Source organism: Leptonotus elevatus, chromosome 15, assembly GCF_054856555.1.
Source record: "Leptonotus elevatus isolate MCC_2025b chromosome 15, RoL_Lele_1.0, whole genome shotgun sequence".
NCBI classification, from domain to species: Eukaryota; Metazoa; Chordata; class Actinopteri; order Syngnathiformes; family Syngnathidae; genus Leptonotus; species Leptonotus elevatus.
In genome coordinates this window covers 712,361-731,294 of record NC_141253.1, presented here as the reverse complement: position 1 = coordinate 731,294, position 18,934 = coordinate 712,361, and the positions used below count along the sequence as shown (strand labels likewise).

Genomic DNA, 18,934 nt, shown 5'->3' with positions numbered 1-18,934 from the left:
TCAAATGGTGGATATTTGAGCAACACTGAAATAAATGACACTCAGGCATGCATCCTGTATCCTTGCTGTTATGTAAAACTTATTTTTTATTTTTTTTACTGCTCCCGGTTGGCCAAAGCAGACACACCAGAAGGAGCGAACTAGAATTCAAGTACACAATTATAGAATGGTATTTTTATTTTTCCTTATTAAAATCACATGCCATTTATTTGGCTGAGTTTTAGGTGAGGCCAGAATGGATTTATAAGTATTCCAATTAATTTCAATGCTAAAGATGATTCGGTCTAATTTTAATGGAATTCTTCTTTACGTCGCTGGCATGGTAAATAGGAAAAAAAAAAGGTCTAAAAAAACAAACTCAGATTAGAAACATCTCCTGAGTGTGAGGTGGCGCTAAGGCCACACGCGCATAAAGCTTCAACCGCTATATGTAAGGAAGAAGACCGCAATCTGACGTCATCTCTGCGCGACATGTCAACTCACGGCAAAACGGCTCCAGAGCTCTGAACTGGCACCAAAATAAAAAGTTGCCTACACAAAGCTCGTCAGTTTTCTGAACGGTTTGCTCGCCGATTTGCTGATTGGACTTGAAGGAGTCGCAAGGAGTTTGAGATAAAAGCGCGCGAGGAAAAAAACTGCTGGCTGGCATCCTGAAAACGGAAGCGTGGCAGCATGAATGAAGAAGGTAAGAGAAGAGCTGACAGGGAGAGAGAGTGGCCTTTCGTGTGTGTCATTTTCTGTGTCCTGCCTTTTTGTCTCAATTTTCTGCGTTTTTTTTTTTTTACATCTGCTGTTCTATTGTCTGGTCATTTGATGTGTACCTGTTCCTTATATATTTTTTTTCTATTTTGCACGTGCATGTGTTGTGTAGTCATCACATGTTTACTGTTGTTGCTTACTTGTAATGGTGTGTTTTTCCTATTTATCGTGTTCCAGAGCTGTTGGAGTACTTCCGCGGCCAGCTGAGGCAGGACCCCGACGTGGCATCGGCGGTGGCCGCCATTCGCACGCTGCTCGAGTTCCTCAAGCGAGACGAAGGTGACGCCAGCCCTCTCGCCCGCCTGTGTTGCCGCTGCTGTTATCATTGATGGCCTTGTGACCTTCAGGCGAGACCCTCCTGGGCCTGAGGGAGAACCTGACGTGGGCCACCGACCGCCTGACCAGCGTGGACTCGTCGGTGGCCGTGTCGTCGGGCGGAGAGCTCTTCCTGCGCTTCATCAGCCTGACGTGGCTCGAGCATCAGGTGGGCGCAGCGAACGCTCAATTGGACCGGCGGATGCGTATGATTTCTCCGTATTCAAACGCAGAGACACCAGCGTCTCACGTTTTGTTGTCGCCACGGCCACGGCCGGCAGGAATTGGCACGCTGCAAGAAGGTGATGGAGGAGCGCGGGCAGCTGTTTGTGGACAAGATCTCCATGTCCAGAGGCAAAGTGGCCAAGCTGTGTCACACCTTCATCAAGGACGGAGCCGTAAGCACTCGCACCACAAAAAAAATGACCGGCATACGGTTTGATCCAGGTTAAATGGGGCACGTTTGACGTGTGCCAAGTTTGCCAGTAGGTGGTGCTGTGACAAATAATTGCAGATTCTTCAGGCCTGCGTTCTCCTCAAATGGGACATTTGAAAGAATAGGAGCATCTGCGGACAAGTTTAAGGGCTTCTGTTATGATGAAACATCAAAGTTAGATAGATATCAACTGTTTAGTGCAATATAATCATTAAAAAAAAAACTAATTTTTTACCCCTATTTAGGTACTTATATTTTATAAGCTACACTGATGAATCTATTCATTAATTATTAATAGTGGGGTTTTTTTTGGGGGGGGGGGTGATATTTAAATACAGTGTTAATGTTTAAACTGTGTATAATGTGGCTTACAGTATGAAATACGTTTTTTTTAAAGGTGGAAGTAGGTGTAAAAAGTTAATGAATTGTTGGGCCTGTAGTTTGGACATTTTCTCAATTTGGCGCAACTTACTTTGACCTCTGTACTGCGGGACAGAAAATCCTGACGCACTCGTACTCTCGAGTGGTCCTCAAGGTGCTGGAGAAGGCGGCGGCCGAGAAGAAACGCTTCTCTGTCTTTGTCACAGAGTCACAGCCCGATGGTGCCGGGTGAGTTGCCGCCACCGCCACCGCCGCCGCACATCCTGGCACTTTTTTCTTCATCTCACCTTCATTGTTGTTGTCAAAGGCGACTGATGGCCGAACACCTGCGAAAACTCAACGTTCCTGTCACCATCATCCTGGACGCTGCTGTGGGGTGAGGAAATAAAGGAAATAAAGGCCCAGCAGGAAAAAAATGCTCGTCTGAAGGGGTTAAATGCGATTGGTTCATTTGGAATACAGCCACAACCGCAGTCCTAAGAGGGTGTGCACATTTTTGCAACCTGTCTAAAATAATATATTTATTCACACAGGTGACATTAACAGAGGAAAAGCTTTGAAATTGTCTCTTAATCTAATTTTTTCTCATCAGAAGAAAAGACAGGCATTGAAAGGGGGTGTGTAGACTTTTATGTTTTTATGCAGTCCTGCATGGCTGGCAAAAAGCGGCATCCTTGTACATTTTTTTTTTTTTTTAATGATATGAAATTTTCCTGACATGGAAAATTCCGGCCTGACGCCAAGTGTAAATTGTTAAAAGAAACTGGCTCGGAAAGTGAGAGTTGCCCACGGAAATACTTATAAATGAAAAACATATTTGCTCAGATTAGGCTATAAAAATGCTGAAATAACATTATTTATATTTTGGGCACAAGAGCAGAATACTTTTTTTTTTTTTTTGGAATAGAAAAACCTCCTGTTCTTGTCACCAGCATCCAACACAAAACACTAATGCCACCTAGTGGCAGGAAATTACCTCAACGCGTGGTCGTTTTCCTGACGAATCCTCGATTTGTTCCTAAAAAGACGACAAAGAAGTTTTTCTATGGAAAGGAATAAATTTGTGGCCCCAATTGTCTTATGTCTGATTCTGCCTGCGTCAGGTACGTGTTGGAGAAGGTGGATCAGGTCATTGTGGGCGCCGAAGGCGTGGTGGAGAGCGGCGGCATCATCAACAAGGTTTGACAGCGTGCTTTTTCAATTTCTTTTTTACTCCTTCATCTCGTCTTTCACCCTCGCCCGCAGATCGGCACCTACCAGATGGCGGTGTGCGCCAAAGCCCACAACAAAGCGTTCTACGTGGTGGCCGAGAGCTTCAAGTTCGTGCGCCTCTACCCGCTCAACCAGCAGGACGTGCCCGACCAGTTCAAGGTGAGCGGAACCAACTCCACTTTTGGGCGGGAACTGGGCTGACATGAAGAAATGTGTGTCGCACACATGCACAAAGTAGTGCTTTGGCGCCATATTGCGGTGCCAAGGAACTATGTGGGTAGTAGTAATTTGAGGACCTTTATTTGGACAAAAGTAGGGCTTTACTACCCTCTTGTGGCATCCAGGTGCCAAGGAACTGAAATCAAGTGAGTTGAGGGGCATCATTTTTGGACAGAAGTAGTGCTTTGCCATTATTCCGGTGCCAAGGGGCGAAGCTGAAGGGAGCTTCATTTGAACAAAAGGAGCACTTTGCTGTCATCTTGCGTTATGCCGGTGCTTAGGAACGATGTTGAGGTTCTTCATTTGGACAAAAGTAGGGCTTTGCCACCATTTTGGAGCATTTTTGAACTATGACGAAGTCATTTGAGGACTTTTATTGAGACAAAAGTAGGGCTTTGCGGCCATCAACAACTGGGATGATGCGAGTTGAGGAACTTGTACAAAAGTTTTTGGCTACGTGTGTCAGGGCAAATAACAGCATTCCTGTTTTTATTCTATTTTGTGTGTGGATGTGAAAACGATTTGCCAAGCGAGCACGCGTGACCCGCCTGCGTGCTTTTTTTTGTCAGTATAAGGCGGACACGCTGAAGACTCGGTCCAACCTGTCCGAGGAGCACCCGCTGGTGGACTACACGCCGCCCTCGCTCATCACGCTGCTCTTCACCGACCTCGGCGTCCTCACGCCGTCGGCCGTCAGCGACGAGCTCATCAAGCTCTATTTATGAAAGGTCAATAAAAAAAGAAACATTTAAAAAAAAAAGAAAAAGAAACGTGTCCTTAATGATGCTCGCCGGCGGTGATCTGCCGCTCAAAGTCCTCCTCGCAGATTTGGCCCTTCTTCAGTTTCTTGAGCAGACGCGTGTCCTTCAGGAGCTCGTCCACGTCCCCGTCCGCGTCCCCGTCCTCGCCGTCCAAGCCCTGAGGACGACCGCCACATTTTCAACTTGCTGCCGCCGAGAAATTGCGCTGCTTGTCGCTTTGCAGCTCCTTGCGGTGCGCAAAATGTTCAATCCAAGCGATTGGACTTTTCTTCAGCACGTTTGTCTTTTGTTTTAAGTTCACATTTGTTGGCGTCTTCAGAAAATGTCATCAATATTACTGTTAATAAATATATATGATCATTCGTAGATCACCTCAGATCCTGACCCTGTTCAATTCGTCCCCGTCAACTAACATTAGGTTCATTTTGTATAACGTGAGTTGCTATTTATTTATTTTGATTTTTGAACCAGTTAAAGTAGGGCTGCAACTTTGTAATGATTATTTTTAATATAAGACGAGTCTTGCTTATTTTGTCAATTTACGGAAGTTAAAGCGATACTCGACTCTTTGAGCCATTTTCAGCAGTACAAAGTTTATATTTTGTCCAGAATAAATTTGATAGGTAACGACCAAACCCAGAAAACAAGTGAGCCATGATTGGTCGTTACATACTTGGTGATGTCATCTTCAGTCGACAGCAAGTAAAAAAAATTGGTTTTAAAGGTATTAATTGTACATGAAAAATGAATGTGATCAAATTCATTCTGGACAAAATATGAACTTTTGATTGCTGAAAATGAATCAAGAATTTGTTCAATTTCCATCTGGATTTAACAAAAAACAACAAAAAAATTGCCTGTGCAGAAAATGCGCAAATTGATTTCATAAGATATCAGAATATCAGTACAAATGTTACTTATTTTTTACTTTTTTATTTAAGTAAAAGCTAACATTTGCTATACTATAATCATTTTTAAAAAAGGGGAAAAAACCATTTTGTTTTACAGAGGCAGAAACCCGAAGAATATTTCACCAAATTTCAGATGAATTAAACAAAGCCTTGAAGTGATTAATCAATTCAAATCAATTTGATTAGCTGTCAAGTTTTTTTTTTTTAAATAGCCTGAAAATAACATTAAATGACTCAAATATGCCGTTTTTTGAATTCCTAAAACACTTGAAGATGTGAAGGTTCCACCTGGCAGCAACGCAAAGTAAGAACGAGAGCTGCCATCAACAATTACGATATTAGTCAATTATTGTATTATTTCCAGAAAAAAACAAAAGATGTTTTAATGTCAATGGCTTTATTAAAAATAGGCCATTATTTGGAGTTGGTTTGGTTGATCACCTGTCAGAAAACGCAAACAACTTTCTCGGACGTGAAATGTTGCACCGGTTACCTGCGAGCGTTTCCTCTTGGTGGCGTTCTTCTTGCGTCGCTCCTTCTTGGCCTTCTGCTTGGACCACGCTTGCTTCACGACGGCTCTCTTGGTCCTCGTCTTGTCGCCGCCGCCGCCGTCGTCGTCGTCCTGCCGCCGCCGCTCCGCCAGCATCTTCTGCCGCAGCTTCTCACGCTGTTTGTCCTTGTAGCGAATGGTCTCCGTGTCCAACGGCGCCGGCTGGAAGGCGGGGAAACTTTTGCCGCGCAGTTCCGGCATCTTGGGCAGGCGAAGGAGCGCGAAGCCGCGGGCCACCAAGGAAAAGTCCAAATCTGCGGCGGAAAAAGGGAAAAGAAAAAAAAGTCAGGATGGGGAAAACTGGATTTTTAACGTTGATTGTGGAAGATGTGACCTTTGACCCTGAAGATGAGGCTGCACTCGTGCTTGGCGTAGGCCTGCACGTACGACACGAAGGCCTTCATGCCCTTATCGAAGATGGCGCGGTCCGCCTGCGCCAGCGCCTTCACTTTGGGCAACACGTCCACCACGTCGTTCACGGCGGCCATTTTCTGCAGCGGGCACTGCACGATGCCAAACGCGGACAATCAAAGAACCGCCGCACAAGTGGAGAAGACCAAAACTGCTCAAATAAAAAATAAATACAAATGTCATACCATGAATAGAAGTCAAAAATTTAATGCAAAAAAACAATATAAATGGAAAGAAAAATAAATGAGGAAATAAATATAAAATAGTCCAAGATTAAATGTCCATTTAGATTATTTTTTGTATATATCAGCTCTTATTTTCACTTTTATTTATATATTTTTTATTTTGGCGTTTTTGGTCCTCCATACACAAGAACAGTTCAGTTGTATTTACTTTTTTAGGTGACTTTATATATATATATATTTTTGTAAAAAGTCTATTCCAAATCTTGATTAAATAGAAGACTAAACAACCAAGTAATTTGTATTTTACCGCCCCCTGGTGGTCACACAATGACTATTCTTTACATTCTATTTATTCATGTTATCATTACTGGTTGATTTTACAAAATATGATTCTTTTTTTCACTGGGCTGCCAGAACAAATGAACGGCCTTCGCATTCATTTCAAAGGTCGAAGACGATGGGAGTCACGAGCTCACCTTCTGGTTGATGGACAGGAAGTTGACGTAGGACTCCTCCATCGGCATCAGGAAGACCAACGCGTTGCCGTGGTTACCGATGCGCGCCGTGCGGCCGCAGCGATGCACGAAAGCGCTGGGAAGGAGGCGGCAGGCGTTACGCCAACCGGTCACATGCTACAACGTGCTACGCTAACGGGCGCCACTGACCTGGCGTTGCTGGGGGGGTCGTACTGCAGCACCCAGTTGACGTCGGGGATGTCGATGCCGCGCGCCATCACGTCCGTGCACACCAGGATGCCGCTGCAATCACCGCGCGGCCAGCGTGAGGCGGCCGCTAGGACGGACGGACGGACGTCGGGCGAGCTCACCTTTTGAGGGCTCGGAAGTCGGCGAAGATTTTGTTGCGCTTGTGTTTCATCTTGCCGTGGATGCAGTGGACGGGGACCTTCTTCACCAGCGTCTCCAGAGCGCGGCCAAAGTACTCCACGCAGGCGCACGTGCTGAGGGGGAGGAGGAGGATGAGGCGGCGCGAGAAGAGGATGACTTAGTGGAGGAAGAGGTTTAAGCAGGATTAGAAAAGGAGGAGAGGTGCACAAGGTGGAGGGGAGGGAGGAAGAGGAGGATGGAGGGAAAGATGAGGAGAAGAGGAAAAGATGAAGATAAGGCATTGGCGGATGAGGAAGATGAGAAAAGAGCAATGCTGGAAGCGGAGGGCAGAAAATGAGGAATAAAAAGGAGGAGGAAGATGAGAAATAAAAATGGAGTAGAAGAGGAAGATGAGAAAGGAGGAAGATGACGAAGAAGAAGAAAAGACAAACGAGAGGAGCGTGACATGACAGCCGTGAAGACGCCGCCGCCGACGTGGCACCTGAAGAAGACCAGCTGCTTCTGATGTTTGTGTTGCCGTAGAAACGCCACCAGCTGGTTGAACTTGTCCTCGGTGCGACACACCTGAAGCGGAGCCAACGTGAGTGACGTGCGCGCGCGTGCATGTGACGCGTGCACGACTGACCGTGTAGTAGTTGCACAGTGTGGACGGCGTCCTCCGGGTGGCGCTGTCTGCGACGCCCTTCTCCTTGACGGCGATGCGGACCGGGTTCCTGAGTCCGGCTCGCACCAGCTTCTCCAGTTCTTGCGTCTGCGTGGCCGAGAACAAGCCGGTGCGCCGCTGCTTGGGCAGGAAGCTCAAGATGGCGTTCAGGCTGCCGGGAAAGAGCTGTGGTTAGCGGTTAGCAGGTTAGCGGCAAGAAACTCATCGAAAGTGTCAAGTCATATTTAAAACGACTGGACCACTGATCTGAGTATATGACTGGAGAGGCGATGCACACCCACGCAAGCCATTGAAGTCACAGGGCGGCCATCTTGCTCCTCCCATCTTGCAAGCAGACTACTGTATAAATTATATGGTATACGTACAGATTGGTCACTATTTTTTAACAAGTAAAAAAAAAAGAAGATCAAGCGGATGCTGTGTGCTGCTTTGAAGACTCTCGTTTTCTTTTATCGCTCAATTCCTTAGAACCCAATATTAGATTTGGAAGAGGCACCTTTTGTTGAATTACAGTTATAATTCTTTAATTAAAAAAGAGATAAAAGTTTCCTCCTGTAAACATCATTAAGCATATCATTTATATATGTATTTAAGGCATGTTGTAAAATGTCTGAAGTTTGTTTAACAAACTGGAAACATGATAAATCATGCTGTTTCTACGAAGTACGGTCTCAAATGTTCTCCAATTACCTCCAATGCCGAGAAACGTTTCTTGGGAGGAGCAATATGGCGGCCTCGCGGCTTCAAAAGTCTTGGCCTATCAGCTATCCAGTCATATATTCACATCAGTGTACTCGATGCAGAAAATTCCATTTCCAATTGCTACTGCCATCTGTTGACGAAAAATGAAACTGCACACACGCTTCTTCACATAGATCAGCGTTTCCCACAGATTTGGGTGGGTGGACTCCGGGTGAGGTTGTCAGTCCTGCTACTCTAACCTCATGATCCACAAGTGAGTGACGGCAAACTAATGTTATCTAGTCGCGATGCGTGAAAAAAAAAAAATATATATATATATATATATATATTTTTTTTTAATTACATTTTCTTGAAAACGACTTGGGTGGTGGCCAGTTTACTTGGGTGGCCCGCCCAAGTATTAACATGCTGTGGCAAACACTGTCGATAGACGATGCGCAAATGACGTCACATCTGCAGGGCGGGAAATTTGAACCCGAATCCAGTCGGAAAACGTTTGGCCAGAGGCTTGCAGGAGTACGCATCGTGAACAGCCAAGGTGTTAATCTACTAATTGGAAGATGTTTCAGTCATAAATGGTCAAATAAAAAAGCTATTGTAAAGATATTTTGGGGGAAACATCTCCATATTGCAGCTTTAAGAATAAAGTGTTTCATTTTTTTTAACCAACTGTATGATGTGTGATCGTGGAGGAGAGGTGCCAAAACTTTTTTCAATTTTCAAATGTCGAACCGCAAGCATACAAGGGTTTGATGTATGAAGTGCTGCCTTCATTTTAAAAAAATACTGAAAATGTTGTCAATAATATTACTGTATTATACAAATATAAAAGGGAATGTAAAGAAATCAACTTTTTTTTTTTTAAGTTACGTATGTTGAGACAAGCCGAGTCGCACCAAAAACCAACGATGTTATATGTGTGCCTTTGAGGGGTGTGGCCAAGTCAGTGACATCCAAAATGGTGATTTTGATCTCATATAAATTCGCTACTAGTTTGGTCAGCGGACCCGTGGGTCAAAGTAGCAAACGTGTTATCAAGTGAATGTCGACTTGACCTCTCCCGACCTGTTCTCAAAGCCCATGTCCAGAAGTCTGTCGGCCTCGTCCAGAACCAGCACGTCCAGACTCTTGACCGAGCTGGCCAGGTCCACGCCGTCCCCCTTCCTGCGGAACATGTCCTCCAGGCGGCCGGGCGTGGCGATCACGATGTTAGCCCTGCAACAACCGATCACGGGTTGAATTTGTCAACGACAATCGACATGAACGCTTTACTTCCCAGAGACGAAAAACCTCGTCGTGTAATATGATGACATATTTTCCCCCGAGAATTCTCATCAACCATTTTTTTTTTTTTGGTCTTGGGAAGCACTTTTGGATGATCTCACCATGCGCCAAAGCAATTGAAATGACATGACAACATGGCGGACCTTAGGCAGGGGGCGGCCATTTTGCACTTGCTGTCGACTGAAAATGACATCACAGTGCCTAAGGGCTCAGCGAACAACCGTTTTCCGGCTTTGGTCATGTGACGTTTGTCAAAATCGTTCAGCTCTAACACTACATTACATCCGACTTTACCCGTTTTCCTTGAACTTTTCCACGTCCTCCATCGGGTTGTTGCCTCCGATCATCAATATCTGCCTGGAAACCAGGAATATAGGAAGTTCATTTGTGTAAAAAAAAAGAAGAAGAAAAAAGGCTTGCTGTGCTACAATCATTTCATTTGGGTACTTTTCACGCATATCGTCGACACGGGTCACCTTACGTGAACTGCGGAAACTTCTGAAGGAAGTGTCCAATCACTTCGCTGATCTGCACAGCCAGCTCACGCGTGGGCGTGACCACCAGCGCGCCCACCTGCATGTCAAAGAACAAGAATAATCGCATGTGAATACATCACCAATGAACACACCAGTAAATTCCTGGGATTTTCTGTACAATTCCCATGAGAAGTTAACGTGGGGATTTATTTATTCATTCCAAAATTGCAAACTGAATATTGACGGTCATTTAATGGAAAGCTAGCATATTGTTAATCCAACAGGACAGTTGCCTATGCCATAATTAAAAGCTTGAAATTGTACTTTGTTGATTTGATAACCGTGAGTACAAACTGGCTTAGGAAATTATGCTAGAAGGCTAACAACGTTCAATGAAAGTAAACAATTTCATGCAAAAAATAGTGAGCTCTCCTTGCCCACATGTGAGGGCATCACAGAACCTTAAATGCACACACACCTGCATCTTCTTTAGCTTCTCTTCTCTCCTGAGCAGAACCTCCAGAACAGGAATGACGAACGCCAGCGTCTTCCCACTACCAGTCACCTACACGCAACATCACATCCAATCAGATAGATAAATAGATAGATCGATCGATAGATAGATAGATAGATAGATAGATAGATAGATAGATAGATAGATAGATAGATAGATAGATAGTCACCGCCTCAGCAGCCACGTCCTTGTTGCTCATAAAAAGTGGGATACAGACAGCCTGGAGGAAAAACGTTAAAAAAAAAATGTTTAGCTGATCAAGTTGAACATGTCGATTTACGTCCATTAAACATACCTGGACGGGCGTCATATGTGTGAACTTGAGCTCGCAGAGCGTCTCTAAGATTTTATCGTTTAACTTAACAGCTAAACGGTCCCACGTTCCGTCTGTTGTGTCCTCCATGCTGGGGGGGAAAATGGCACGTCTCGAAGTGGTTAGCCAAGGCTAAAGCTACCACACGTGATGTTTACACTTCCGGGTTGTGTTTATGGAGTCACGTCGAACGTTAAGAGCGAGTAAAGGTTTTAATTAGAAACTGTGGGTATTAAAAATTAAAACACTAGTGAGGACGAACGATTCGGAGAATTAATCAAACTTAAAATGTTTACTGAATTTACATCGTCACCCTCACCCAGGCTAAAAAACTAATTTCATCACAATGCTAACACTTCTGGATTGCGTCAATGTTTATGTTCCGGGTAGTAATTTGTTTTCAAATAAAACAAATTTAACCCCCTTGACAAAACAAGCCTTAATTTATTCAAGGTGAAGTGCTCAACAGCCAAATGCAAAAAAAAAATCAAAAAATCAGGATATTCAAAAGATAATTTATGGAACAATTACAATATATGGACACATGAACGCTTATTTTCCAATTAAACATTTGCAGCCAGCCATGGTTTAGAATTTCTTTATTATGAAACCTGGGGCTCGTTTTCAACAACCATTCTACATTTGTACAGATGGATGCATCAGTGTCAGAGTCTGAAAAGAGGAGACTTGAGTGCAGAGGAGCTTTCCTGCCTGAGCAAACACCAAAGGTTGTTTTTTTTCATTTTTATTGGGAATACAAAAACTTGGGAGCACTTCCAGCTGAGATGCAACACACAGGTCACAGCCGCCTAAGTGAGGAGACCCACGACAGCTTTGGACGTTCAGCAAAAGAGCCGAGGGGAGAAAAAAAAAACAGCGCAACTAAGGTAACATCCAAACATTGCATCTCAGTGAAAGAGCTCCAAAACAACAAAACAAACGGTTTTAAATCGCATAATTTAAAATCCCCCCAACATAGCAGCCACAAAAAAAAGCACACAGCAGTCAGTAGATCAGAACCCCACCCCACCCAAAAATGTTCAATTTACTAGAAAATTTGCCAATTCAAATGGAGCCGTTTGACCTTTTATAACACCCTTAAGTCTTTTACTGCCAAACGTTATCCAAAAAGACAACCCCTACGGTGCCAGACAATTTCGAGCACTTTCACTCTTCTTTCAAGGCAAACAGAATATTGTATGCTATAACTACATAAACATTGAAAAGAGATACAATGCTGCCATCGTTAGTGGGTGTTTTTATTTTTTTCCAATTCATTCACAAACCAGGGTTGCACAAGACGTTGCACTGCCCATTGAAAAAAAAAACGCAGTTGACGTCAATTAACGTTATTGGCGGTACTTGTTGGGGTTTCCATTAACGTTAATTAACGTTCTTGGCAGGGAAAGACTTAAAGCGGCCGCTGATGAGATCAAACTATCACACACCAAACCCCAAAGTCACAACACTTGCCTTTCTTACTTCCAGAAACGTCCTTCTGATTTAAAATGCTCCGACTGGCAAATAAATGAAACGGCACAGTAAAAAAAAAAAAAAAAAAAAAAAAAAAAAAAAACATTTCGTAATCTTGCGGCCGTTTTGTACAACCTAACAAAGAAATCGCAAGTGGCGAAAACGGCCAGTCTGCTTTGCAGAGTGTAAAGAATTGTCTTGAGGAGGACGAGGGATCGCGCCGTGCTGCCGCTTCTTCACTACACCACCCGCCGCACTTCGAAAAACCTCTTCAGGTAGTAAATCTGTCCCAGCGTCATGGCCACCAGGACGAGGGCCTCGAAGAAGGACCACAACACCACTCGGCTGTTCGTGTTGTCGTTGACTGGACGCAGAAATAAAGAAGAAAGACAGACGACATTTTTGGAAGTCAGTTTCTTCTTTTACAGTTTAAATCAGTTCCCCAAATGGTGCCTAGCGTTACAGATTTGGCGGATAGTGAAAAATTCCTGAAATATTTTTTTTAGTTATTGTTTTTTTGTTTTGTTTTTTTACAGTAAAACTAAACAAAACAAGGAGAATTTGTTAGCTTAATGCTGAAACACATTAAAACACCATAGACAGGCAACAAAATGAGCATCAACATTGCGGTACAGTGGAGCGCTACATATATTTGCTGTTCGGCATTCACAAATTCACCTTTTGGTTTGTTTGTGGAAAACCCCGCCGAGTCACATTCATTTTTTGTTTGTTTATATGAACAAAATGTCATATTTTTCTTGTCAAAAAAATTGGTTGAGTATGTTTCTAAGAGTTTGAAATGCAACGGACAATTCGAAGGCCATAACGGCAGCCCCCTGAAATGGATGCTAAATTGTTATTCTTCTAATGCAATATTAAAGAGAATATCATGTTGAGACTGGTGGCGACATTTTGTGCGCACTCACTGGCTCGGTGTATCCTCTCGCGGACCTCCATGTACTCCTGCTCGTGCTTGACTGCCGTCATGGCCACGGCCAGTTCGTTGATCATCTCCTCAAGCTTGTTTTGGTGCGCTGCCATACCAAAAAAACAAAAACAAAAAAAACAAACACACACACACACAAAAGTCACAACAACGCTAACCAACACGATTCGGCAAACTGCATGCACAAAACCGCTTTCCAAGCAAGTCGAGCGACAACCTCTGGAATCCAAAGTGCCAATGAAAGCTTCTCGGACGGCGTTAAAAAAAATAAAAAATGGGACAACATTTTTCAAGCAGCGTTTTTACGGTGCGATGAGTCAAACCACTCCAATTCCTCACACGCAGCAACGTGCACTATTAGTGGCTTTCAACTACGGACAACAATGGGGTCTTTGCACAAATCCACGACTTCCTGAACTCAATACCACTCCTTCATTTCCTGTCTTTCTCGATTGGACAAACTAAATTAACTAAATTAATCCAGATGTGTCTGGCCATTGTCGTCGTGATTACTGAGGTCAGGCACACCTGGATTCATCAGTTTGTCCAATCAGGAATTAGTTCATTTGTGCAAAGAGCCCATTCTGGTTAGAGCTGTACTTCCCAACCTTGATTGCGCCAAAGCACATATTTTATGTGTGAAAAATGTCACAAGCGTGCCTATCAAAAATGTCGCAAAAAGTGACCAATTTTAGTTTCCTGCGGTCATGTGCTCTTTTTGAACAAAGGCTTGGAAATTGAAATGTTCAACAGATTAAAACAATCATTAGTAGCCCTACTGAAATACGTCCTTTAAGAATATTACACATTTGTTCCTGGTTATATTGATATTGCTGTTTAAAACTGCAAAAATAATTTGGGGGGGAAATCGCAACATGTCCAAACCCTCTCAGCCTATCATTGCATTTATTATGATTAATGAAAATTATAATATTTTTTATAAAACATTTATTTAGCACTGGCATTTTAACAAAGCACAACATAAATTGAAATGTGCCCACGCCAAACGAGGGTTGAGCCTTTTCTGGCAGTGCGATTGCACTTTATAGTCAATGCAGTTCGCACAGGCGGGCACGGGTGCGTGCGGCGGCACAAGGCGCGGCGCACTTCAAATCGGCACATTCACATATTCGGCAACGTGTAAAAATGAATAAATACATTTGTTCGCACCAGCTCATCGGCTTTGGGAACGGCCTGCAAAGCGTCCCGTGCAGGTCTGTCGCCACCCGGAGATAGCGGTAAAGTGTTTCCGTGTTGATAGCAATCGTGCTAACATTAGCTGAAGTATTTAGCACGGCCACCAGAATGCAAGTGAAAAAGTTGAAGCATGAACTAAGATACATTAATTGTAATAAATAAATCACTATTCTGTCCAATTACGTGAAACTAGATTAACTGCCGCGGCACAGCGGTTGGGAATTACCGGGTTAGCGAGTACACAAAAAAGTCCACATTCTATCCGCCTACCATCCCAAGTGCCGCCGCCTGAAGGGAAGGAAGAGCGTCCAGAAGACGATCAATCAGAAGAAATGAAATGAGGGCGAGTGAAAGGAAAAGAGCAGCATTGAGGGGGGGGGGGGGGGGGGGGGCAAAAGCAAAATGGCGCTCAGTCACCTTCCGTCTCCATGTCCTGGCCTTTGGGCGCCTCGCCGATGTCGATGGTGAACATGACGATCTTGGGCGTCATGGTGGACATTTTGTTGCTGAAGCAGAACTTGTAGGTGCCGTCCATGTGCGCCGCCACCGAGTACTTGCCGCTCGACTCCCGGTCTCCCTTGTAGATCTGCTTGCCGTCGGGACCGGTTATCTGGAAGGAGCGACGCCGTTAACTCTTTGACTGCCATAAACGTTATAAAACGTTTAGCATAAACCTAGGGAAGGGCGCCGAGGACGTTAAAAGACGTCCCCTATGTTTTTTTTTTTTTTTTTCAAAAACGGGTGCAGGAAAGCCTTGGGCAGCTGTGCTGAAAGAATCAGGCTGATCTGATTAGTCAAAGACTCGTTTTGGCCCCTAGAGGGCAGCGATGACTCTCTTTGCACAAGGTTGGATGGGCCGCCCACCGTGGGCGTCAGTAGAAGACGTGAGGCGGAGCTAGAGTGTTGAGGAGACAATGGCTGATCCAAGCCACAATGGCTTGACCAAGCAACCGGTTACAAGCAGCTCAGCTTGAGCATTTTTTTCAAAGACGGAAAGCATCAATCAATACTAAAAAGCGCATTGATGTCAACGATGATGATGACAACGAGCTCTACGCCAAAGTTGGAAGCTTTGGCGTGACTGTTATGAACACGTAGTAAGCCTCACGGCTAAGCGCGGCTAGCGCTGCTAAGGCCGGAAAACGCGCACAATAGCCGGCCGGGTACTTCTACACAATCGGACATTCGATCGGGCGATGGAGAGTTGGCATCGACCAATGCAGATTGATGATGATGATGAAGATGACTCTACGCCAACGTGACTGTTATGAACACGTAGTAAGCCCCACCGGCAAAGCGCGGCTAGCGCGGCTAGCGCGGCTAGCGCTGCTAAGGCCGGAAAACGCGGAGCTGCACAAGCGGACATTCGATCGGACAATGAAGAGTACCCCGAGTCCAATGCATATTCATCGGAGGAGCGGGTACAGTCTGATCACGGAGAAGACACTGTTTCTGGACTACGATGCCACCATGAATGGAGTGGATAAAATGGATCAGAACATCTCCTACCAACCCGGTATAGCAACTGAAGGACACGGGGAAGCGAGACGTAACACCACCGTAACGTAACCGTAGCATGATCCTGATATTAGACTTGATGACACACTGCAGTATATACTTGCTATTCCCCGGAAAAAAACGGCCGGCAAGAAAGTGGCGCACGCGAAGAGGCAATCTTGTGCAAATGCTGTTGCGTCTCCTTGCACGCAGGAGAGTGTTACAAAAAGAAAAACTGTCGTTGAAACATCCACATATTTGTAAATAGCACCACAGTTGCACACATTTGTAAATAGTTTGCCAAATTGTTGTCAAATTGTTACACTGTTGAATGTAAATAAACGTATTTTGCTATCAAAAAACACTTTTTCATTCTTGGTGGTAGTGTTTTATAGAAGTAAAGCACTATTTAGGTGTTTGTGGCATCATTCATGGACAAAAAGAAGTGTCAAATTCACTAGAATGCATGAAATAATATCGTTTCACTAAAAGCTTGATTTCTCCGTATTTTGGTCCAACACGGGCGAAATTGGGTCAAACTAACCATTTTCTATTGTTGATTACTAAAGAACGGAATAAGGTAGAAACAAACTCTTTTTTTCTGATGAAAGATGAAAGTCCAATCTTTCATTTGGTAGTACGTGTGTTTCCATAGTCCAAACAGAACATTTTCTGTGGACCTTGAAAATCAGTCAAAATGCTTAAATCGGCTGGCACTGGCGGCATCCCTTTTCTGAAAACGTCTGGCAGTCAAAGAGTTAACAATAATCATGGACAAAATGGTGTCATGGACAACAACAAGTGTTGCGTGTACTTTGCGAGCCCACGGGCGACTTGACGTCAGTTTGTGCTAGCGTTGTTATTTTGGCTAGCACTGAACAAAATAATGCATCGCGTTGATGCTTTATGATCCTCTCAGTGTTAAGTGCTTGACCGCCATCTTGTGACTTGAATTACAAACCCGTTTTTACTACTTGTGGATTTTTTCAGGCGCAGGCCTATTTGCGACTTTTAACTCACTATAGGCTAAAATAAATAAAATGCACATATATGCACCTCAACACAATTTTTGTGCCCCGCTTTGGTTACCATGCTCCTTCTAAGGCATGGTGGCCATGTTAGGTGACGAATTGCTAGACTTGATAGTCAGCCGGCTTGGCAACGAACAGCAACGAAATGGAAGATTACAGTTTAAGATCCGACAGACGGGTGGGCCAAGTTGCTTGCAGGATTGCTGCCGGAGAGAAAAACACGGCAGTCCGCTTCTCAAACTGACACAGAGAAATGTCCGGTGGCCCTCGGCAGGGGTTGAAGTTAACAGCTGCTCAATGCAAGCTACAAGAAGTGCCCAACGACAGCTCAAGAGTCACATTGGAGTCGTGCGTTTAGAGACTGAGAGAAGCTATGCATCGCCAAGTCAAAGGTAGCATAAAATGGCTAATAGGAATGTAGTAAATTACAGGTTGAGAAGCGTTGACATGCACATCAGTGTGCTCGCACTTCGGGTGCATTTCATTTAGAGCTGCACCGAAACTGCGGAATGCTGTGCGTCTGCTCTTTTGAGTCACTTAAAGTAGTGTTGTAAAATGTGTGTGTTTAACTGATTCCGATTCAAGACATTTGTTGAATGAGAACAACTTTACATTGTCAGTTTTAGCATTTTCTGTTGCTGCTGGTCTTTTTTTTTTCAATTAAAAATGAAGTGCGTTGGCTCAAAAAAGGTTGAAAAACACTGATCTAACATATGTATTAATCATAATTAGAAAGACTATTATTTTGCTGTCACTTAACGAAACATCCGGGTATTTCATAAGTACAAGTTCGCGTGTTGCTCAGAAACATATGGAAACATCCGGGGTTTTCGTCAAAAAGAATGACACCTTTCATTTTTATTCTAAGATATCAAAACTAACACACGCGTGCACTTTAAAGGGGCGAAATGAACACTTTGATCACTTTAATAAAAAATTAAAAAAACACTATTTAAACAACAAAACCGTATCGGTGCTAAATGATCGCTAACACGCCGAAACCGGAGACTAACGTTCAATCACCGTTCAATCAAACGACTTTTAAAACATTAAACCTGACTCTGGCGAGAAGTCGAAGCACGAAAGACAAGTGTCACATAAGCGGCGTAGAGTTAGCCGCACCGCTGCTAATGCTAACAGATGGCGGCTAATAGGACAGGACCAGATCGTCAGGCCTTCGCCTCTTTTGCCGCAGATTAGCGTTGGTTCGCGATCAAAGTGTAGCCCGTCGCTCGCTCAATTTGGGCGCCTCACCTCGACGTCGATATCCAAAAAGCCTCCCTCGGCGACCTCGAACATGAGGCCCATCTTGGTGCCGGAGGTGACATGCTCATAAAAGCACTCGTCGGCTTGGGCGTCGATGCTAACGAAGTAGCCGGATGCCGTGGCAGACAGGACGGCCAGCAGGACAACCAGCTCCGACGTGGTAAACATCGCTCCTGGACTTTAGAGGGGGGGAAAAAGAAGAAATAATTGCAAACCAATCGTATCCTCGGCGCTCTCTCTCTCCCCTGGTGGGGTGCAGTTTCGTGCGGCTGATTTAGTGCCGGAGAGGAGAAGCCCAAACAGGCAAACTGCGGCGGCCGTGTGATTGCCACGTACGGCTTAACGGCGAGCGGCGAGGGTCAAAGGATCAGCTCAGAGAAAACGCGATACTTTAACACTCGCAGGCTACCGTATGACATTCGATATCCAAAATATGTTCTCATTTAAAAAATAAATAAATAAAACAGTCAATGAAAATAATAATAATTAGCGATTGGTTTAAATACAAGAGAATATGAACATGTACACTAGCACCACTCTAATGAACGGAACTACTTTTTTTCTTTCATATGACGTGGTTTTACAA

General features: G+C 44.2%; 3 protein-coding genes across 3 annotated transcripts; 1 reads left to right on the top strand and 2 right to left on the bottom strand.

The window, feature by feature from the left end:
- The first annotated feature begins 434 nt into the window (after window positions 1–434).
- eif2b1 (eukaryotic translation initiation factor 2B, subunit 1 alpha) lies at window positions 435–4,459 on the top strand. The gene is made up of 9 exons (XM_086095903.1): window positions 435–685; window positions 937–1,038; window positions 1,107–1,243; window positions 1,356–1,472; window positions 2,007–2,119; window positions 2,199–2,267; window positions 2,995–3,070; window positions 3,137–3,262; window positions 3,892–4,459. The coding sequence occupies exons 1-9, from the start codon at window positions 673–675 to the stop codon at window positions 4,045–4,047; spliced, it is 909 nt and encodes a 302-aa protein (XP_085952029.1). The 5' UTR covers window positions 435–672; the 3' UTR covers window positions 4,048–4,459.
- On the bottom strand, window positions 3,681–11,070 carry ddx55 (DEAD (Asp-Glu-Ala-Asp) box polypeptide 55). Its single transcript, XM_086095894.1, has 14 exons — window positions 10,921–11,070; window positions 10,795–10,845; window positions 10,590–10,676; window positions 10,117–10,208; window positions 9,930–9,992; window positions 9,417–9,566; window positions 7,611–7,800; window positions 7,467–7,549; window positions 6,967–7,098; window positions 6,806–6,898; window positions 6,617–6,731; window positions 5,879–6,047; window positions 5,488–5,798; window positions 3,681–4,240 (listed from the first exon to the last, which is right to left on the bottom strand). The coding sequence occupies exons 1-14, from the start codon at window positions 11,026–11,028 to the stop codon at window positions 4,100–4,102; spliced, it is 1,785 nt and encodes a 594-aa protein (XP_085952020.1). The 5' UTR covers window positions 11,029–11,070; the 3' UTR covers window positions 3,681–4,099.
- A 450-nt stretch (window positions 11,071–11,520) lies between these two features.
- Window positions 11,521–18,891, bottom strand: tmed2 (transmembrane p24 trafficking protein 2). The gene is made up of 4 exons (XM_086097245.1): window positions 18,337–18,891; window positions 14,972–15,164; window positions 13,338–13,445; window positions 11,521–12,775 (listed from the first exon to the last, which is right to left on the bottom strand). The coding sequence occupies exons 1-4, from the start codon at window positions 18,514–18,516 to the stop codon at window positions 12,651–12,653; spliced, it is 606 nt and encodes a 201-aa protein (XP_085953371.1). The 5' UTR covers window positions 18,517–18,891; the 3' UTR covers window positions 11,521–12,650.
- Between the last annotated feature and the right edge of the window lie 43 nt (window positions 18,892–18,934).